Source organism: Moschus berezovskii, chromosome 1, assembly GCF_049115385.1.
Source record: "Moschus berezovskii isolate FMDL1 chromosome 1, NW_MosBer_1.0, whole genome shotgun sequence".
NCBI classification, from domain to species: domain Eukaryota; kingdom Metazoa; phylum Chordata; class Mammalia; order Artiodactyla; family Moschidae; genus Moschus; species Moschus berezovskii.
In genome coordinates this window covers 154,106,465-154,129,592 of record NC_142460.1, presented here as the reverse complement: position 1 = coordinate 154,129,592, position 23,128 = coordinate 154,106,465, and the positions used below count along the sequence as shown (strand labels likewise).

The 23,128-nt window shown below is 42.0% G+C and overlaps 1 protein-coding gene across 2 annotated transcripts in view; it reads left to right on the top strand.

Annotated features, from left to right (window-relative positions):
- The window catches only part of ESYT3 (extended synaptotagmin 3), a 54,754-nt gene extending 37,258 nt beyond the window's left edge, over positions 1 to 17,496 (top strand). The window contains exons 10-23 of one of the 2 annotated variants that reach the window (XM_055413021.2): positions 335 to 417; positions 2,182 to 2,230; positions 2,432 to 2,521; positions 2,903 to 2,965; positions 3,069 to 3,131; positions 3,665 to 3,733; positions 4,184 to 4,270; positions 4,829 to 4,978; positions 6,877 to 7,346; positions 8,024 to 8,122; positions 8,645 to 8,755; positions 14,554 to 14,659; positions 15,475 to 15,524; positions 15,843 to 17,496. In XM_055413021.2, the coding sequence (XP_055268996.2) occupies positions 335 to 417; positions 2,182 to 2,230; positions 2,432 to 2,521; positions 2,903 to 2,965; positions 3,069 to 3,131; positions 3,665 to 3,733; positions 4,184 to 4,270; positions 4,829 to 4,978; positions 6,877 to 7,346; positions 8,024 to 8,122; positions 8,645 to 8,755; positions 14,554 to 14,659; positions 15,475 to 15,524; positions 15,843 to 15,879 (1,527 nt within the window). In that variant the 3' untranslated portion in view covers positions 15,880 to 17,496. Of the gene's footprint in view, positions 1 to 334; positions 418 to 2,181; positions 2,231 to 2,431; positions 2,522 to 2,902; positions 2,966 to 3,068; positions 3,132 to 3,664; positions 3,734 to 4,183; positions 4,271 to 4,828; positions 4,979 to 6,876; positions 7,347 to 8,023; positions 8,123 to 8,623; positions 8,756 to 14,553; positions 14,660 to 15,474; positions 15,525 to 15,842 lie in introns of both variants that reach the window. The other variant, XM_055413010.2, reaches the window with a different exon arrangement.
- Positions 17,497 to 23,128: the final 5,632 nt, after the last annotated feature.

Here is a 23,128-nt window from a genome sequence, read left to right as displayed (position 1 = left end):
CTCTTAAGTTCAACCACAATCCCTATTGTGAGTAGGGCAGGCCCACAGCCAGGTTGAGGGTCACAGTTTGGAAGCTGTAAGCCCCCGGCAGAAAACAGAGCAGCCACCCATCCAAGCCCCCACCCTGCCACGGTCTTACACAAGCTGCCTCTGAGTCTCTGCATCCCACAGGAGAGGGCATCACTCTCTCATTCCAGTAAGGTTTTCCAGGAACCGAGAAAGGCAGGAACCTTCTCAGGGCTCCGAGCTGCCAGGAGGCAGGGCTGGTCATGCTTGATGTCTGTTTCATCAGCTTTTGGGGCCTCCATGTCAAGTCACCTCTCTTTCCTCCCAGTTCATAGTATATGAAGTCCCTGGGCAGGACCTGGAAGTGGACCTGTACGATGAGGATCCTGACAAGGATGACTTCTTGGGCAGGTGAGGAGAGCCAAGCTGGGCCTGGGGGTGCAGGGCTCTAGCCCTTGGAGTCATAGGTACTCCCACTTCTACCACTCAGGGACCTGCAACGTCCCACCACACTCTGACATGGTGACTGTGCCAGGCAGCCAGTACTGCCATTCCATACTGCTGCCATGGACCTCCTCCCCAGATGTCCCCTGGGTGTCCAGCTGTGAGTCCTAGCCCTCTGGAGGGCATGGAGGGAGTCCTGAGGCTTGTGCACCATGGGCTCTGCTTTCTGTGTTCTTCATAATGTACCCAGAGTCCCATCCGGAGCAATGGGCAGGGCCAAGGCTGGCATGTATAGCCTGGCCCCAGTGCCCAAGAAACATGTGCTCACTCTGTGGTGGAACAAAGCCTCTGTGCTCTGAGGATTGAAAGGACTACGGTGGGGCTATCAAAACCCCAACATTACACTGGTCCAGCCATCCCAATTCCAGGAATCTCCTATAAAAGACCTCAATCATTTATTGCAGACCTATCTGTCGTGGCAAAACAAAAAACCTGGAAGCATGACCAGACTCAGAGGACATTGGTTGAATATTTGAATAAATTTATCATTGCTAAACTACAGAATACCCTACAGCTTTTAAAAATGATGAGTAGGATCTATGTATGTTGACCATGAGGATATTCAGTAATAGCTAAGGAAGTAGGGGAATTTTTCCAGGGAGGATGTGTGTGTGTTCACATGTGTGGGTGTGGAAGCAACACCACTGCTCATCTCAGAGGCTGGGATTAGGCAGCAGAACAGTTTTACCCAGATCTTCATACTCCTAAATTGTTTAGCTTGTTTCCATGTACATGTGATTTTAAAATGTAGAAACAAAATGGGACAGGCACAATCTAACAGGCTAAAAAATAGCTTACCACCAGATGTGACTTATGGAGAAGGAAATGGCAACCCACTCCAGTGTTCTTGCCTGGAGAATCCCAGGGACGGGGGAGCCTGGTGGCCTCCGTCTATGGGGTCACACAGAGTCGGACACGACTGAAGTGACTTAGCAGATGTGACTTAAATCATTTTAAAATTTTCATTCTTAAAGGAGTTGTGACTTTTGCAATGTTACAGATTAGAAGTGTGTCTGTGGTTCATGTTTTATGTAACTGATAAAGTGTGTTTTTCAAGTGTGTTTTGAGGTCCAGCACATTTCTAACAGTTAACATGGAATTAATTCTGCCCCCCCACCATCAGGACCTCCCAGCTGGGCTTTGTCAGGGTAGGTGGGAGGCACACAGTGAATGTGTTACCTTCTTTCACACTCATGCCAACTATACTAAGCTCCTGGAGGGCATCTGAGGCAGTTTTGGAAATGGAAGGGCCTGTTGGTTTATTACAGTGACCACAGGAGGTGGTGCTGTTGGCATTTAGAGGACACAGGACAGAGAAGCTAAATTCCTGCAATGCATGGGCAGTTTTGCACAATGAAGACTCATCCCAGCCAAAATGCCAGTAGCACCCTCATTGAGCATCCAGAGCCAGTGTGTCTAGCAGCGTTTGCTTATCCCCCTCTGGGAATCAGAGCTGCTTGCCTGCTTGGGCAGCATGCCCAATGGGAGCAGCCCCAGTGGTTAGACAATTCTTCCTTAGCTTGAGCTCAAAGTGGTCTTCCATTCATTCTTGGGATGAATAAGGTCCTGTCTTGAGGGTCCCACTCAGATATTTGAAAATGTTTCAGAATGGGCCTCCATGCCTGCTGCTGCCCTTGGGCTGAACTCACTTTCACTCCCTGTGTATTCCAGCCTGCAGATCTGCCTCGGGGATGTCATGACCAACAGAGTGGTGGATGAGGTAGAGTTGGCACCTGCAACGCCCTCCTTGTGGACAGCATTGCTTCCGCCCCAAACTGTAGCACTGGCTTTCCATAACGACCTCTCCTAGCCCAGAGCCCACCCTGTCTGCTCTGGTTCACCTCTTCCCTGAAGCCCCTATCAGTGCCCTACGGGGTCTCACTGGCCCTGTCCCCAAGCTCCCTTTCCCGTCCCCCTGCAGTGGTTTGCGCTGAACAATACAACGAGCGGGCGGCTGCACCTGCGGCTGGAATGGCTTTCACTGATCACAGAGCCGGGCGCTGTGACTGAGGTGACTGCAGGGTGTCAAGCTTCTGGGCAGAAAGGTGGAGGCGGGCACTTACTTGTGAGTGGTGTATGGGGAGGAGGGAGCTGAAGCTGCAGATCTTGCTCAGGTTCCTCTGGCCAGCCGCAGCTTCTGGAGAGTGTGTCCCTCAGCCCTCATCTCCATACAGGATGGATGGGATCCTTAAAAGTTTTGTTAGTGCCTGTCAGCCCAGTTCATAGGGAAGTCCACCAGTTCTGACTCGAGTCTGTCCTGCTGCAGTTGTATTTTCAGCCTCAACAAAGAGCTAGGTTGTGAGGGGAGGTATGGCCAGTCTGGAGCCATGAAGAGGGCTCTCCTAAACTGGTCTGTCTCCTGCTTGTAGTAAGGGTCTGTGTCTGCTTATAGGACCATGGGAGCTTTTCCACTGCCATCCTCGTGGTCTTCTTGGAGAGCGCCTGCAACCTGCCGGTGAGTGGTGACATGGCTAGAGCGTCACACACACCCTGCCTTGTGCCCGTCACTTTCAAATGTCCATATGTTGCTCATTCACCCTATTCTTAATGTGCTGCAGAGAAGCCCTTTTGAGTACCTAAATGGTGAATATCAAGCCAAAAAGCTGTCCAGATTTGCCAGGGTAAGTGTGTGTGTGAAACAAAGTGACAGCTCCTTTTCCTGAGTAACCACAGCTTCTAGTCTGCTGTGTACACAGCCTGGGGATGATGACTCAATGGGGATCACTGAGTCTGCAGTGAGCCGGACACTGGGCTCCTCCCACATCCGTTATGCCTGAGTCCCATGGTGGCTATGTGTCCATTTTTATTGCCATTTAAAAATAGGACCCAGGAAGCTAAGTGCCTGGGTCACACAGCTCAGGGGAAGCCAGAGCTCAGCTCCACCCTGTCTGTCTCCACAGTTCTAGGGAACAAGCACCTGTGTCCAGCCATGCCTCCTGTCTTTAACTTGGAAGCTCCCCACAGGGTCAGCCCAGCCCAGGTGCTGGCACAGTGATGACAGCCCAGGCCCCTGGGAGCACCAGGGAGGCCTTCGCTCAAAGGGACGCAGGTTGGGTGGCCTCAGGTCCCACCGATGCTCCTGAGGGTTGAGAGGTGGGGTCTCAAGTTGGCACTGTGGGTGTTATCTCTATTTTGTGGATTTGTCCCCTCACAGAATAAAGTCAGCAGAGACCCTTCTTCCTACGTCAGGCTCTCTGTAGGCAAGAAGACACACCTGAGCAAGGTAAGACAGCTTACACTGAAGTAGGTGCCAATGCACATTATAGGTGCTTTATATCACTGTGTCTTCAAAATAACTTCACAAAAGAGTTCTACAGTTCAAAAATCTGGGGACCAGAGATCAGTGACTCCAAGAGCTAGAAAGCAACCAGGGTTCAAGGTTAGGCATGGATCTCAGCCTACATCCTTTCCATCACCCCAGCAGCAGAAGTCCCCTTGCCTTCCCCCCACCACCTCCCTGGGGAAGTGAGTTCTAGCACTGGTGGGATTTCAGCCCCCGTGAGTTTCTGGCACACACTCCTCGCCTTCGAGTCTGGCTGCCCTGCCCTGGTGCCTCCCATGAGCTGCAGCGTGTGTGGGTCTATCCCTGGGTGAACAGAGTGAGAGCAGAGGGCACCGGTACCCTGCTCTGCCCAACCTAACCCTTCACGCTCTCTTTCTCTCCTGCCCCCAGACCTGTCCCCACAGCAAGGACCCGGTGTGGAGCCAGATGTTCTCCTTCTTTGTGTACAACGTGGCCACTGAACAGCTGCATCTTAAGGTTTGCATGAAGTTGGGCTCTTGGAACAGAGCTCAGAAGCGTCTAAGCTGTGAGGGGTGGGGGCTTGAGCAGATTCCCCAGCGAGTCAGGAGAGGGTACTGAGGGCCCACATCTCATGAGTCAGGTGCCCAAGGTCACTGGGGAGGAGGCTGTGGAAGGACAAACCCTTAAGTCCCATAGCACTCCCTGCCAGAGTCTCCAGTTTTTAAATATTAATAGCACCTAGTGTGGCCTGGGTTGAAATCTACTCAGGACATTGATGATGTACTTGGTCCCATCATAGAGCAGCACAGCTCATCAGTCCCTAAAGCCCTGAAGGCCCCAGGCATTGACAAACTTGCCTCATATAGGTCATGGTTGCCTCTCCCTCTCTTGCCTTGACTAAAGGCAGGGACCAAGTCAGGTCTCATTTCCAGTTTTCAGAACAGAGCCAGAGGCCAAGAGAAGCACAGAACATACTTAGCGAAGTAAACTCAGTCTTGGCTGGAGCCGAGAGAGTAGTGCTGGCGAGGGTGGGGCTTGGTTATCATCTTGTTCTGTGACTGGCCCACTGCCCAGGTGCTTGATGACGACCAAGAGTGTGCTCTAGGCGTGCTGGAGTTCCCCCTGTGCCAGATTCTCCCCCATGCAGACCTTACTCTGGAGCAGCGCTTCCAGCTGGACCACTCAGGCCTGGACAGCCTCATCTCCATGAGGCTGGTGCTTCGGGTAAATCTCTCCCCTTTCCCCCGGTGGGCAAAGGGTGGTCTGCCCCAGCACTAAGTATCTGCCCTGTGTTGTGAAGAAGTTCAGAGATGTATTCATATTTTTAATATCAATTTCAGGATACTGTCAGTCATTTTCTCTTCAAATATTGCCTCTCCCAATCTTTTAATCCCACCTTCTACATTTCCTTCGATCACATTGGACCTTACCAGCTCCACGGCTTAACATGACCTGCCCTTCATATTTTCTGTCTCTTTATCTCCTGGTGCTACCTTCTAACTGCCTCAGACCTGTTTTCCATACCACTAAACCTTTCTTTGGCTATGCCTCCTCATGCAATGAGTTGACTCACTGGAAAAGACTCTGATGCTGGGAGGGATTGGGGGCGGGAGGAGAAGGGGACGACAGAGAATGAGATGGCTGGATGGCATCACTGACTCGATGGACATGAGTTTGAGTGAACTCCGGGAGTTGGTGATGGACAGGGAGGCCTGGCGTGCTCTGATTCATGGGGTCGCAAAGAGTCGGACACAACTGAGTGACTGAACTGAACTGAATCTGCTGTTAAACCTGTTCACGGTTTTTATTTCAAAGGCTATTTTTTCATGTTTCACTTTATGTTTTCCAAATCTACAATATATTTTCTTTGTTGTATTTTATTTTCATATTTCTAGTCCATCTTTAATCATTTGAAAACACTTAAAATATATGTCTGCTAATCCTGTTATCTGAAGATCTTGGGAGTTAAATTTTGATGTCTGTTGTGTCTGTTGATGCTTTTTCATGGTGACTGATTTCTACATTTGGTAACTGGGGTTGCAGACATGTGTTCAGTGTTACCTTTGTGACTTGCAGTGAAGTCTGCTTCTAAGGAAGTTCTGCTTTGGCTGCAACCAGGCACCTCAGGAACATTATAAACCTGAGTCCATTTTTATATTAATTTTCAAACTTTGGGTTTCGTGACCCCACAGGTTGTATAAAGATGAATCCAAAATTCATAGGAGACAAACCTATACAGTGCCAAATTCTCAGGAAATACTTTTATTTCCCGCCAGGCTGAGATATGTTTCTTGTCATCAGTCTTTGCTGGTGGGTGAAATGTTTATCCTAGACTACTTTTTCACTAAAATATCCCACCTTCCTGGGTCCTATACTGACCCAAGGCCTCATCCCCAAACCCCCTGGATTCTAAGGTTGATAAATAACCCTGGGAAAGTTAACCTTTTTCAGTTTTCTTTTTTATGCTTTTTTTTCTTTTTAAACCTAGGAATTTCCCTTACTTTCTTGTGAATTTGGCTATGCATTTAGAAGTATGTTTGTTTCATTTTATTGAGCATTTCTAACAAGAGGTTTTTCGGAATATTTTGATCACCATATTGCTGGAAATGGAAATTCCTGGGAATAGTATTAATGACTGATGGGAAAAGGAGAAGGAGAAACAATGGCTGAGGTTTGAAACTTTGGGAGCACATGATTGTATCTGGATAGAAAACACATTTTAGGGGAAAGCAATGGTGAATAGGTGGTGGCTAGAAATGATCACATCCAGAAGGCAGCTGGTGATATATAGGAAGGCTAAGGTAAATGGGTAGGTTTCCAGCAGCCAGAACTAGTATAAAGAGAAAAAGGAGTCACAACTGAGTCTTTATGACGATTTCTGAGGCAGGAAGAAGAGCAAAGAGAAGGTTTGGTCAGAGGGAGCCAGAGGCAGAGAGTTTAAGAAGATAGGTCTGGGAGTAAAAATCCATTGGATTGGGCAGTCAGGAAGGAACGGGGTTTTGAGGAAACTGTTCCTTCCAGAAGAGAGAAGGAACCATTTCCCAGGGGTGAAGGTGAGAGTAGAGACGGAGAAGGTGGAAGTGGTGTGTCAGCCCACAAACAACCCTGTCATCTGCTTACAGTTCCTGCACTTGGAAGAGCGAGAGCTGGGAAGTCCATACACAGGACCTGAAGCCCTAAAGAAAGGCCCTCTGTTCATTAAGAAGGTCACCACCAACCATGACCCTAGAGCCCCACCCCAGGGAGAGGACCCTACAGATCTGCCATGCCCTCCAGACCCTGCTTCTGAGATCAAGCAAACCGCCAAGAACACCACTTCTGCCACCATCACTGCCACCAAGCCCATGCTTGAAGAGACGGGCCCAGAGCCCAAAGGCAAGGACAGTGCACCCATGGGGAAGAAGAGTCTGGCCACCATCTACCTGGCTGTGCCAGGCCCCCACTCTCCGGGGCCCATCAAGTCACCCAGACCCATGAAATGCCCTGCCTCCCCATTCGCATGGCCACCCAAGGGGCTGGCTCCCAGCATGTCCTCGCTCAACTCCCTGGCCTCTTCCTGCTTTGACCTGACAGATATCAGCCTCAACATTGAGTATGCACCTCTCTGCTTAATATTTTCTAATGACCTGCATGAAAAATACCTCCCTGGATGGAAAAGTAGATATGAACTTACTTTTCTATGCAAGTCCTGGTTTTTCACAAAATGGTTTCATAAGGCAGCAGGGTGGGATAGAAAGAACACAGGATGTGGGGAGAGAAAGCTCGTGTGCATGTGCCCAGAAGTCTGGTGGGGCACTAGCTACATACCAACTATAAAACAGTGTTGGACTTTGGTTGTTAAGGTTCCTTACAGCAAAAATATATCCTGAATTCTAAAGAGTTATTTATACTGGGATAATATGGAAAGCCAAGAATGTGGAATTATATACTCAATGGCTGCTATTTATTAAGTGTTGACTCTGGGCTTAGCAATTGGATCTTCACAATAACCCTAAATGATAGAATGTACTATCATAAGTTGAGTAACTTGCCCAAGGTTCCACAGGAAATCATAGTATAAAGGCAGATGCTGCTACAGGGTTCGTCCTATGGTACCATGCTCTCCCTACAGTGAAGTAGGATAATTATACATGAATGCAGGATAGGAAGTAATTCCAACTAAAAAGAACCTTACTGAGAATTAATTTGTTAACTGACATGCTTCTTGGGGGTCGGGGGAGAGGCTAGCACCTGTAATGGCAAGAGAAATGACAAGCCCTTTCTTTACAGAGGCGGGGATCTCGGGCATCGGGGGCTGGGTGAGATTCAGCTCACGGTGCGCTATGTGTGTCTGCGGCGCTGTCTCAGCGTGCTAATCAACGGCTGCAGGTAAAGAGGTGCAAGGACCAGGAAAGATCCCTTGGGAGCATCAGGTGACCAAAAATCAGTGGGGGCACTTGGAGCAATGGCAGGGGCAGGCAGCCCAAAGGTAGACATTTGGAAGGAGTGTGGTTCGAACGCTCTAACAGGATCCTCGATGGAGCTGACAGGCTCCAGAACCAAGGGTGTTGCTCAGACATATCCGCTGCAAAGCTTTCTGGGGTGCCTTGGAGCCAGGACATTTTCTCAAGAATCTTCAAGTTCCTTTACATGGAAAAGTACTTTGCTCTACCCCAAACTTCATAAAAACACATGTTTTTAAAACCAGGCATCTGATGTTTTGTCCTGAAAATTCTGCAGACTTTTGATTTTTTTGGTCTAGATTACAGGGTATTTTTATCCCCAAGGCCATCTAAAGCTGTATGGCTAGTACAGCTTTCTCCAAATGAGTGCTTTCAGTATTTCAAAATGAGGGGCCTCTTTTCTTTAATGTCTTTGAAACCAAATCAGAAACCTGACGCCCTGTACCAGCAGTGGAGCTGATCCCTACGTCCGTGTCTACTTGTTGCCAGAAAGGAGGTGGGCAAGTCGTAAGAAGACCTCAGTGAAGCGGAAGACCCTGGAGCCCCTGTTTGATGAGACGTAAGTGGCCCAGGTGGCCTGTTTAGAGTGTGTCAGCCACTTGAGTATTTGCTGAGTACCTCCTGTGTGCCTGGTAACTGCCAGATGCTGGGAAGGGCTGGGGTTGAACAGGACACCAACATAGTCATGAAGCTTCTACATTTTGTGGGAGAAAAGGACTGCCAGAGAAGTTTAGCAAAACAGTTACCCATTTTTCTTGCCTATGTGGACCAAAGCGTTCCTGATTATGAAATGTTCCACACTCTTTCTCTTTAAATGAATCCCCTTTGGCAGCAAAAAGATTTGAATCTAAGTCAATGTTTGTTTTCAAACATATATAAACATACCTTGAACCTAAGGACCTGAAATTTCCTCCAAAGTTCCAAGCTCTTTGGCCTGTCTTCCCTCCTGTAACAAGCCTAGGTGGAACAGATACCCTCCCTCTGTGTGTCCACCCATGTCCTGTAGACAGAGTCTAATCACATTTCTCGCTTTTGATGAGTCTGTGGTGGTATGCCTTATCTTTAATATTCTTATTCTTGATTTCAAGTTGATCACAAGGTACTTGCTTCTTTTTGCTGTGGGATCCTAAGAGAAGACATTGCTAGCCAGCCTAGGATGATTTACCTAATAATGTTTGTTTCCTCTTATCTTGATCAATAACTACTCATTTTAAAAAGAGTTGTACTGAGTTCTTTTTTGGGTCATGTCTAAAGACTAATATGTTCCTTCAAAAGCTACATTTTTAGTTCATTGATATCAAGAAAGAATGTGGGGAAAGAGAGTTAATTCGTTCAATATTTATTGAACACTTTCTATTAACATTAGGCACCATCCTATATTCTACAGTCACACAAGTGAAAGGTGTTGCCTTCAAAGGGAGCTCTGACATAAAAGGATGTCAAAATTGCTATGTGGGAACATAGGAGGTTGACTTTTGTGACAAACCTAATCTGTTAGTAATTCTCTCTCAAAATTGTAACAGCAAGATATGCCTAGATTATCTACAAGGCAGACTTGGCAACCTTGATCTTAAATGTAAATCTAGAAGTAACGAGTTCAGAGGTCTCTTATTGAGTACCTGATTGACACCATATACATTATAATTAAAATATCTAAAGTTAAAGAGAATCTTAAAAACAGCTAGAGCAAAACAAGTAATTACATTATAAGGGAGCCCCACCCCCCCGGCCCCCAACATAAGACTATCAGCAGAAACTTTGCAGGCCAGAATGGAGTGGCACAATATATTCAAAGTGCTGAAAGGAAAATGCTTCCAACCAAAAATACTCTACTGGGGAAACTTATTCAGAATTGAAGGAGGCTGCTTTAGTACCCTACTTTCATCAAAGGATAGATCATCTGATAAATTCAATAAGGAAATATTAGCTGTATATGACTTGCTAGACCAGATGAACTGGTCTAATATATAGAACAGTCCATCCAAAAGCACCAGAATACACAGTCTCAAGTGCACGCAGAACATTCTCTAGGATAGATCATATACTAGGCTGCCACAAGTCTTAAATTTAAGAAGACTAAAATCATGTTAAGAAATCAAGACAAATAAGAAAATATGTTCAAAGAAAATGGAAATGTCATAAAATTTATGGGATGTAGCAAAAACAATTCAAGGAGGAAATTTCATAACAGTAAATGTATATATCATAAATAAGAAAAATCTCAAACCACCTAACCTTACATCTCAAGGAACAAGAAGAATAAACAAAATCCAAAGTTAACAGAAGGAAGGAAATAAAGTTCAGAATGGAAATAGAGACCAAAAAAAAAAAAGAAAAAAAAAAATCAATGAAACTTAGAGCTTTGAAAAGATAATAAAAATTGATAAACCTTTAGCTAGACTCACCAAGGGAAAAAAAGAGGACAAAAAAGAGGAAATAGAAACTATAAGATTGATACCACAGAAATACAAAGGATCATAAGAGACTATGAATAGTTATATATCAATAAATTAGATAACCTAGAAGAAAAAGATAAATTCCTAGAAAGATACAACTTACCAAGATTGAATAATGAAGAAACAGAAAATGTGAACAGACTGATTACTAGGAAGAAGTTTAAATCAGTAATCAAAAATCACCCAACAAACAGATCCAGGGACCACACAGCTTCACTAGTGAACTCTACCAAATATTCAAAGAATTAATACCATTCCTTCCCAAATTCTTCCAAAATATAGACGAGGAAACACTTGCAGACCCACTTTACAAGACCAGCATTCTCACCATGTTTTTTCAACACAGTATTGGAAAGTCTAGCCACAGCAATCAGACAAAAAAAAAGAAGAAATAAAACTGTCACTGTTTGAAGATGACATGGTGCTTTATAAAGAAAATCCTAAAGATGCCACCACAATTCTATTATAATGAATTCAGTAAAACTGCAGGATACAAACCTAATATACAGAAATCCATTGCATTTCTATACACTAACAACAAAGTATCAGAGAAATTAAGAAAACCATTCACAGTTGCACCAAAAAGAATAGAATATCTAGGAGTAAATCTAAACAAGGAGATAAGAGACCTGTACTCTGAAAACTAAGACACTGATGGAAGAAATCAAAGACAACGCAAACAAATGGAAAGATACATTATGCTTATGAATTGGAAGAATTAATAATGTTAAAGTGTCCATACTATACAAAGCAATCTATAGATTCAATGCAATCAAACTTCTAATGGCATTCTTCACAGAAATAGAAAATCCTAAAATTTGCATAGAACCACAAAAGAGTCAAAGCAATCTTGAGAAAGGTGAACAAAGTTGGAGGCATCATACTCCCTGATGCCTCCAGGCATCAAACTATATTACAAAGTTATAATAATCAAAATAGTATGGTACTGGCATAAAGAGACATCAATGGTATAGAATAGAGCTCAGAAATAAACCCACACATATATGACCAATTAACTTATGACAAAGGAGACAAGAATGTATAATGGGGGAAGCACAATCTCTTCAACAAGTGGTGTTGGGAAAACTGTACAGCCACATGCAAAAGAATAAAATTCAACCACTATCTTACACTGTACACAAAAATTAACTCAAAATGGACTACAGACTTGAATGTAAGAACTGAAACTATGAAACTCTTAGAAGAAAACTTAGGTGAATTAAACTCACTGACATCAGTCTTAGTGATGATTTTTTGGATTAGAGACCAAAACCAAAGGCAACTAAAGCAAAACTGAACAAGTGAGGCAACTTGAGACCACATTAAAATGCTTCTACTCAACATTCAGAAAACTAAGATCATGGCATCTGGTCCCATCACTTCATGGGAAACAGATGGGGAAACAGTGTCAGACTTTATTTTTTTGGGCTCCAGAATCACTGCAGATGCTGATTGCAGCCAGGAAATTAAAAGACGCTTACTCCTTGGAAGGAAAGTTATGACCAACTTAGATAGTATATTAAAAAGCAGAGACATTACTTTGCCAACAAAGGTCTGTCTAGTCACGGCTATGGTTTTTCCCATGGTCATGTATGGAAGTGAGAGTTTGGACTATGAAGAAAGTTGAGCGCCAAAGAATTGATGTTTTTGAACTGTGGTGTTGGAGAAGACTCTTGAGAGTCCCTTGGACTGCAAGGAAATCCAACCTGTCCATCCTGAAGGCAATCAGTCCTGGGTGTTCACTGGAAGGACTGATGCTAAACCTGAAACTCCAATACTTTAGCCACCTCATGCGAAGAATTGACTCACTGGAAAAGACCCTGATGCTGGGAGGGATTGGGGGCAGGAGGAGAAGGGGAATGACAGAGAATGAGATGGCTAGATGGCATCACTGACTCGATGGACATGAGTTTGAGTGAACTCCAGGAGTTGGTGATGGACAGGGAGGCCTGGTGTGCTGCGATTCACGGGGTCACAAAGAGTCGGACACGACTGAGCGACTGAACTGAACTGAACTGAAACAAGTGAGGCAACTTGAGACCACATTAAAATGCTTCTGCACAGGAAAGGAAACCAACAAAATAAAAAGACAACCTACCAAATCGGAAAAAATACTTGTAGATCATATATGGTAAGCAGTTAATATCCAAAATCTATATTAAAAGTCACAGAACTCTACAGCAAAAAAAAAAAAACCTGATTAAAAAATGAGCAGAGGCTCTGAATAGACATTTTTCTGAGGAAGAAATATGGATGGTTGGTAGGTACATGAGGAGAAGACAATGGCACCCCATTCCAGTACTCTTGCCTGGAAAATCCCAGGGACAGCGGAGCCTGGTGGGCTGCCGTCTATGGGGTCACACAGAGTTGGACACGACTGAAGTGACTTAGCAGCAGCAGCAGCAGCGGGTACATGAAAAGATGCTCAACATCATTAATCATTAGGGAAATGAAAATCAAAACCACAATGAGATATCACCTCATATCTGTGAGAATGGTTATTATAAAAAAGAAATAACAAGTGTTGGTAAGGATATATATGGAGAAAAGGGAACCCGTGGGCACTGTTGGTGGGAATGTAAATTGGGGCAGCTATGGAAAACAGTATGGAGGTTCCTCAAAAAAATAAATAGTACTACCATACTACCAGGCAATTCTGCTTCTGTGTATTTATTAAAACAATAGTAATTCAAAATGATATATGCACACCCGTATTCACTGTGGCATTACTTACAATCGTCAAGACATGGAAACAACTTAAATGTCCATAAAAAAAGAAATCTTGCCATTTGCAACATGGATAGACCTTGAGGGCATTATACTAAATTAAATAAGTTAGAAAAAGATAATTACTTATGATCTCACTTATATGTGGAACCTAAAAATACCAAAAAACCAACCAAACAAAAAAACCCAAGCTCATAGATATAGAGATTGGTGGTTGCCAGAGGTGGAGATTAGGGTGTGTGTGAAATAGATGACAGGGGTCAATAGGTACAAATTTCCATCTATTAAGTGAGTAATTCATGGGGATATAATGTATAGCATGGTAATTATAGATAATAATACTGTATTACATATTTGAAAGTAGCAAGAGAATGGATCTTGAAAGTTCTCATCACAAGAAAAAAATTTTTTTGTAACTATATGTTACTTAGACTGATCATTTTATAACATATACAAATCACATTATTGGACATATAAAACTAATAATGCTATGTCATTTATATCTCAATTTAAAAAATTAAGAGATATTATAGGATTATATTAAATCATGCATGTCAAACTTTTGAAAAGTATAAAGCACTATTGAATTAAAAGAATCTTCACTCAATTTTTAAAAATTTAAAGATTTTTTAAAAAAAAATCCTGAAGTAAGGAGTCCAGAGGCCTCTTGTGAGTATGTGACAAAGCTTGTATGCTAAGATTCCTCTGCCTTACTCCACAGGCACAAGTGGCCACTTTTTTCCATGCAATTTCAGCAAAGCTAATTATTCAGCATCCTAGCCTTTAGTTGGTCAGAAAAAACAAAAAGGGGTTGAGGTGGTCCTATGAGCAGGCACAGTTCAGAGAGAGAAGGGACAGCTGAACAGAGTGACAACCAGAGTAGAGTCAGAGAAAGAACCAACCCCAAAGCACAGTAGTCCAAGGAACTTCTCAAGAGGGGTAAATGGCCACTTGACACCTCCAGGTTCTGTAACAGGACAGTGATTATCTGTAATAATGATGCAGCAAGAATCTGCTGTAACCTAATACTGCTCTAGATTCTTTATAGTATCTAGAACAGTAGACAGTCTGTATCTTCTGTTTTAAAGGTAGGAAAATGGATGAAACATTAGAGATTGTCAATGAAAATAATTAAAAGATATAAATCTTACTTCTGACTTTCTGCTCCTCAAAGATTTGAATTTTTTGTTTCCATGGATGAAGTAAAGAAGAGGTCACTAGATGTCGCAGTGAAAAACAGTAGACCACTTGGTTCACACAGAAGGAAGGAACTGGGAAAGGTAAGTACAAAAGGGGATCCTGGTACTCTTTCCCTCCTGGTGGCTACCTGGAGTTCACAGGTGGAACACATCCATGCTGAAATTTTGATAGGATCATCAGTTTGTTATCAGAACTGACTTTAAGGAAGATATAGCCTTACTGGGAGGTTTTTTGTTTTGTGCCTTTTAAAAAATACTCTTAAAACTAAAGAATATAAATTAATAAACCCTACTTTAAGAAACTCAAGAATATCCAAGTTCATCACTAAAAAAGTATTTGAACCTCTACTATGATATAAGTATTGTTTTCACAAGTAGAGCATTGTGTGAAGCCTGGATCTCACTATGTCAAGATTTTTGTGGTGAACGTGATTTTAAATCAGAAGTAAAGGAAATATAATCCTCAGGAAGAAGAGACAAAAAAGAATGGTATTTGTACACTGTAGTCGTTGTATTTTAAACATTATCTTATGCTCATTTTTTAAAGCCCACTCTGTGAAGTAGGTGATGATATTCCCATTTTTATTGTTGAGAAAACTATAGTCTCTTGCTTAAAATTCTGGATCAGTTTGTAAGTACAGGCAAGCTGTTTTATCTAAAACATTCGTTACGTAAATTCCTGAGGTACAACTGCAAATAGCAGTTCACCTTTTCCTAGGACACTGAGGTTGGTGTCAGTACTGTCCTGGAGAGGTTCTATATATTGAAAGCCAAAGGAAAAAGAGCTATTGCTCAAAACTCAAGGAGGCCCTTTTTAGGATCAGTTTCATTTATCCCAATATGTTTCCATTTAATGCAGTTTTGAGGAAGAGGACTGATAATTTGTGCTTGTTTAGGTACTGATTGACTTATCAAAAGAAGATCTGATTAAGGGCTTCTCACAGTGGTAAGTGAGTGGTTTCATTTTATCACATTAAATCTGCTACTCAATTTATCTCAGGTGGTTGCCCATATTCTCTTTCCAAAGTTCTTCATCTTATCAAGGAAGGGGACATTATCACTTTTACTTAAGGCTTTACTGCTTACAGACTTCACTTATCTAAAGAACCTCTGTAAGCTATAGTCTTAACCCTGGCTGGTCAACTTACAGAGATGAGTTCTGCTGGTCCCACAGGCCCAAGTAGGACAGACTAGGCCACTTGTCCTGATATTGCCACAACACACTCGTAATACTAACACAAGTCCAAACCCAACTGTCTTACAGGTATGAGCTGACTCCAGATGGACAGCCTAGAAGTTGATGATGAACAACAACACCTTTATTTTTCAAATGTGTACATATGTATATTTTGTAATTTAAATCACAATAGCCATTTGAAAATACACATATGTGTGGGTGTATATATAGACACATACATATGTGTATATATATACACATACATATGTGTATATATATACACATACATATGTGTATATATATACACATACACATACATTCTTGTGTGCAGTATAACTGCATGACTGGATAGTATTAGGCAGAGGTAAACACATGTAAAAGCAAGAACTACTCTTTCTTGGTTGGGTTTAATTGTTTAAATCCAAAAAGAAGTGGGGTATTTGTGCCTAACAAACGATCAGAACCTCAGTGGTGAATTTTCACTGACTTAGGACTTGCATGAATATCTACACCAGGTGTCCTGTCTTAGACACAGAAGATGAGGGAGGTCCATTTGTGGAGGAGCTGTCAGTACTCTTGGGCAGGGACTGACACAGGGAGGAGGGTTTTTATTTATGGGACTAAAAAGTGACCCACCCAAAAGTGCTGAGAGCTAACTCTACCTAAGCTCTACTGGCTGCCACCTTTGGTACTTCTCTGGAGGTTCGTTCCTGTATCTGCTGTGGAACTAAAACATACTTTCCTGATGACAACCTAGCGATATACCTATATACCTTAAGTTACATACTTCAGTGTGGGATGGATAGTCTGGGATCAAACTCCAGCATGTGGCATTATTTCCATAGGAAAATGCAAACAGAGTTTCAAGCCCAGGTCTGTCTGCACTCCCATAGCAGAGCACTGGAGACTGGAGTGCCAGAGGAAACAGGGGCTATCTGTATCTCTCTTAGATAGGTTTGGGAATTCTGTTCCACTTTTCTGAGGGCTGATTCACCTAGACTACATTAAAAACAAATTATGTAAACTGTATATTTAAACAAGTGCCTCTTCTGCATTTCAGACTTTATAAAACCAAATATTCTTGTTGTTTCTCATGTTCCTAGAGCTGCTGTCAAGTCTTGTCACTTATCTGCTCAGGCAGCACCCCCTGCCCTTGCTTCCTTTCCCACCACTGCTTTCACTGCCGCTTTTCTAAAGAATGGTAACATCTTAAAGTTTCTGTCAGGTTACTCTCACTTATAAATTATCTCTTTCCTATTTTCTACAAAATTCAAGCCCACTCCTTGTGTTTTAGACTGAACACAATCAGGTCTCCAGTTTTTGGCTGCCTTATTCATGTGCAGATGCTGTTCCAGAACTATCCAAATATATCCTGCCTACTAATCCTACTCACCTCTTAGAAGCCTGCGTCAAACCCATCTCCTCCATTGAGGCAGTCCACACTGGGCCTCTCCCCCCACCTAGGGCATCTACCATCAACATTCTACATTTTTCATTTTAACAATTCCCTGCTTTGTAACCTTTGATTTTAAAAAATGTTTATTAAATAACTACTAAAGGCATATGCTAAGAAACTATTTGTATTGTGTTTGGTATTTGATGTTTCTGTTTACTTTCTAATTAACCTCAAGTTACTTGAATTGATTTTTCACTCCCATCATCCAAGACTAAGAACAAGACTTAGTACATCCATGCTAAGTACATGGCAGATGTGTAATAAAATTTGTTTTTGCTGTTTTGAGTGACAAGTTCTCATTATTAAATAGGACAATTGATGCCTGTCCTATCTACCTCACAGCGGCATTGTAATGTTCACTAAACAGACAAGTTCCTTGAAACGATAAAGTACCAGAGGAATAAATGGAATGTTATCATATATCATTTCCTGAATATTCAGTTCAGTCGCTCAGTCGTGTCCGACTCTCCGCAACCCCATGAATCACAGCACGCCAGGCCTCCCTGTCCATCACCAACTCCCGGAGTTCACTCAAACTCATGTCCACAGAGTCGGTGATGCCATCCAGCCATCTCATTCTCTGTCGTCCCCTTCTCCTCCCGCCCCCAACCTTTCCCTAGCAACCCTAAAACAACGACTGAGCAAAATGGCAGCCAAAGCAGACAAGTGAAAACCTATCCTTCCTCTAGGCCAAACACAGAGAAAACCTAATTAAACCATATATTTTAAGCATGATTTTAAACATGATTGACTAAAAAGTAACACAGGTTAAGTTCCAGTGTTAGTTCAAAGAGAAAATCTAAAGTAGCATATAGGAACTGAAGAGGGTGTTTTGAAGAGAACCAGAATTTTAGCGCACTGGATAGAAGGTAAAGCTACTATGTAAGGGACATGGAGCCTGGAAAGTTTTGTCTTCAAAAAACACCTTGGCTGAGAATAAAGAAAAGGAACTGGTTGTCAGCAATGGGTGGAAACAATCAGCTACTCTCTCCTATAGAAACATGGATTCTGAAGTTACACACAACTGACTTAGTTTGGAAACCTCGAAACTAATGTGAAAGTTGGGTTTAGAACCTGGAACCCATATCAAGCCCTGACTGGGGCAACCACAAAATTGCCCTTAGGGTTATGATTCCCATCTAGGAAACACGTGGAACCACCACAGCAGATAATTCCCACTAAAAGGAAGCTCACAGGCAAAAAAAATTTTTTAAAATATGAAGCACATGGGAATACCAAATTGAAAAATGGCTACTGGATGTATTTCAGCAAGAAACAAAATGTAACATAATGCAGGAGTGGCTTGTGGAAAACAACAGAAAGTTAAGAAATCTGTAAAATATGTAAGGTAAACTAAGTAAGGCTTGACTGTTTTAAACAAGGAAGCAAGCAACCTAAAATGTCTGCAAAACTGGGCTAGTACTGACATCTAAGAGCCTTGAAGCTGGTTCAGAGGAATGTTAAAAGTATTCAAGTCCTTATTTTAGAAGCTAAGGAGTTTTATATTTTAAAATATAGCTTTGTATGTGGCAGTTATTAGATACCTTTCAGCTCCAAATCCTATATTGGCCCTGCTTTGATACTAGAAATACGACAGCCTCCTCCCCTCTACCAGGGGTATTGAGGACACTGCAGAGACACTGCAAGGCCAGAGTGGGAAGGAGGGGCTTTTCTTCCTTTACTGAGGTGCCTTTATCCACGGCAGCTAGCTGACTGTCATGTGGAGGCTGTTCTCTGTTACCTTAGCATCCGCCACAGTTTACTCTTGGCTCATGCCCTTGGGCCCTGCAACCATAAACACAGTCTTCATGGTTCAGCACCATCCAACACTCTCGGGCAAGTTTATTTGCCACAAGTGGGTTGGCTGTTTCTGCAGCAGCCAGACCTCTACTCAGAGGTTTAAATATCAGCCTCGTGGGAAGGCACTCTTAAGTTTGTTTCTTGTTCAATCTCCTTTATCCCTGGGGGTGGTATCTGCTTTGTGAAGTCACTGCTGCATACTCCTTAGAGTCCTCTTTTGTCTCCTTTTAGCAATTAATTACTTTTACTAGTTAGCAATTCTTATTTTAAATGTTTCCTGTTAGGCTACCTGTGCAATGTAGTTTCTCTCTTCTGACCTGACCTTGACTAAGTACGTATTAAACTTTTTAAGATAACCAATAATATAGAGTAACAATAGAAAAATCAATAGAGTTGAAATATAAAACTTCCAAATCAGTAAAGAAATAAAAATTCAACACTGCTCCAAAAAAAATAGGAAAGAAAAAATAGCATAGAAAAATATGATAGATAAAAAATACAAAAGATAGGCAAAAGACTTCTAAATATACTTGGAATCATAGTAAGTGAAGTAAAAGTCACTCAGTCGTGTCCAACTCTTTGTGACCCATGGATTATATAGTCCATGGAATTCTCTAGGCCAGAATACTGGAAGTAGGTGGCCATTCCCTTCTCCAGGGGATCATCCCAAACTAGGGATTGAATCCAGGTCTCTCATATTGCAGGCAGATTCTTTACCAGCTGAGCCACAATCATAGTAAAGGCACTATTAAAACCTATAATGTCAAATTCCATGAAAATTAAAAGTACAGCTATATGCTATTTACAAGAGGTTCACTCCAAACACACAGAAGTGTTGAAAGTAAAAGGATGAAAACGACAAACCCAAGGATAGTTTAGACTTCTTTTATAGATGAGAATACTAGACCACCTGACCTGCCTCTTGAGAAACCTATATGCAGGTCCGGAAGCAACAGTTAGAACTGGACATGGAACAACAGACTGGTTCCAAATAGGAAAAGGAGTACGTCAAGGTTGTATATTGTCACCCTGCTTATTTAACTTATATGCAGAGTACATCATGAGGAACGCTGGGCTGGAAGAAGCACAAGCTGGAATCAAGATTGCTGGGAGAAATATCAATAACCTCAGATATGCAGATGACACCACCTTATGGCAGAAAGTGAAGAGGAACTCAAAAGCCTCTTGAGGAAAGTGAAAGAGGAGAGTGAAAAGGTTGGCTTGAAGCTCAACATTCAGAAAACTAAGATCACAGCATCCAGTCCCACCACTTCATGGGAAATAGATGGAGAAACAGTGGAGACAGTGTCAGACTTTATTTTTCTGGGCTCCAAAATCACTGCAGATGGTGACTGCAGCCATGAAATTAAAAGACGCTCACTCCTTGGAAGGAAAGTTATGACCAACCTAGATAGCATATTAAAAAGCAAAAGGCTCTGGTTTTTCCAGTGATCATGTATGGATGTGAGAGCTGGACTGTGAAGAAAGCTGAGCGCCGAAGAACTGATGCTTTTGAACTGTGGTGTTGGAGAAGACTCTTGAGAGTCCCTTGGACTGCAAGGAGATCCAACCAGTCCATCCGAAAGGAGATCAGTCCTGGGTGTTCATTGGAAGGACTGATGCTGAAGCTGAAACTCCAATACTTTGGCCACCTCATGCGAAGAATTGACTCATTGGAAAAGACCCTGATGCTGGGAGGGATTGGGGGCAGGAGGAGAAGGGGATGACAGAGGATGAGATGGCTGGATGGCATCACCGACTCGATGGACATGAGTTTGGGTAAACTCCAGGAGTTGGTGATGGACAGGGAGGCCTGGCGTGCTGCGATTCATGGGGTCGCAAAGAGTCAGACACAACTGAGCGACTGAATTGAACTGAGCAAGTGAAAGTCGTTCAGTCATGTCCGACTCTTGGGACCCCATGGTCTGTAGCCTGCCAGGCTCCTCTGTCCATGGAATTCTCCAGGCCAGAATACTGGGATGGATAAGTCATTCCCCTCTCTAGGGATCTTTCCAACCCAGGGATCTAACCCAGGTCTCTGACACTGCAGGCAGATTCTTTACCATCTAAGCCACCAGGCTAGCCCAAGAATACTGGAGTGGGTAGCCTATCCCTTTTCCCGTGGATCTTCCTAACTCAGGAATTGAACCGGGGTCTCCTGCTTTGTAGGCAGATTCCTTACCAGCTAAGCTACCAGGGAAGCCCAACATCATGCTTAACAGTGAAGCATTAAAATATTTCCTTTTAAAATCTGCAACAAGAAAGAGGTTGATTCCTATCACTTCTACTCAGCCCTATATTGTGGCCTATGTAGTTGGGTAAGGAAAAACAGTTATATCTGACCAAAATTGTTATATGTAGATGATATGATCATAAGTATAAAAACCCAAAATAATCTAAAGATGCACTGCTAGAGTTAATCAGAGTTTCCAGCAAGGATGTTGAATACAAAGTAAATATTTAAAAATCAATTATAGTTCTCTATTTCTGAAACAGTTGCAAAATGAAATTTTAAAAAAACAACTTGTAAATGCATAAAGATCAAATGAATATATCTGGCAATAATCCCTACAGGAAAATTATGAAACTTGATCACGAAATGTTAAAGTGAACCTAACCAAGTGGAGAGCTATGCTATAGTAGGAGTCTGAAGATCCAACATTACAGATTCTGATTTTCCCCACTGATCCTATGTTTAATGAAAGTTCAATAAAAATCTCAATATGTAGTGTGTGTGTCTGTATGTATAATTTAATAATCAGACTCAATACACACGGAAATTCAAAGGGTAGGATACCAGAGTTTTTTAAAGTTAAAATAATGAAGACAGTGGGATACTAGTGAGGGGGAGATAACTGGACCAGAAGAATAGAAGAGTATAGTAACAGACCCATTCACATACAGATATTCAATATACGACAGAAGTTAACACTATAAGCAGAGGGGAAATAATAGATTTTTCAATAAACAGTGCTGAAACAACTGGGTATCCATGACAGAAAAGTATTCATCCTTTACTTAAACCACATTAAAAAAAAAAAAAACTCCAGGTATATTAGATTAAGTGTGAAAGACAAAATTATACAGCTGTAAGATAATACAGAAGAGTAAGTTTACAATTTGTGACTAGAGAAAGATTTCATAAGACACTAAGAGCACTGACTATAAATCTCTACATCTTTAACTATATTCTCTATATTAAAATTAAGTTCTTCAGTTCATGAAAAGATACTAGAGAAAAACGGAAAGAGGAAACAGAAGAAGGCATTTGGAACATGTGTAACCATCAAATGGTTCATGTCTAGAATATATAAATAACTCTTACAAATCAATAGGAAGACAGACTGTCCAACAGAAAAAAATACCAAAGACACATACAAGCTTCAAAAATAAACTACAAACTAAAAAAAAACAAAGGAAAAGATGTTTAACTTCATTAGTAATCAGGAAAATCAACATTAAAGTCACTAAGAGCTCTATACATTATACTGGAAAAAAAAAAAAACACCTGACTTACCAAAAGTTGGTCAAATATGGAAAACTGGGGACCCTTCATACATTAATGGTGGGAGTATAATTTGGTACAACTACTCTGGAAAACAGTTTGGCATTATCTTCTAAAGTTAAAATACATATGATCTATCAAAGTCACACACTATACAACCCCAGAAGATCCATTCACATCATTAGATGTGTTTTCCTCTAGGACCCAGCAATTTTGCCTCTTAAATATTGATTCTAGAAAACCTGAACACAAGTGAACAAGGATACATGTACAAGAATGTTCACAGCAGTAGCTCACAATAGCCAAGAACTGGAAGCAACCCAAATGCCAATCCCTAGAACAACAAACAAATGGATTATGGAACATTCATAGAAGAATACTACACACCAATGAAAACAAATGACCTGGACCTACATAAAACAATATAGATGAATACTACAAACATAATTTTGAACAAAAGAATTAAGAAGAACATACAACATGATTCTATTTTTATAAAGCTCAAAACAAGCAAAACTCAACTATCTTGGTTTAGGCAGACACACAAAACTGGCAAAACTATTTTAAAAAAAAGAAAAAACAAGTACATGATTAACATAAGCCAAGTTAATG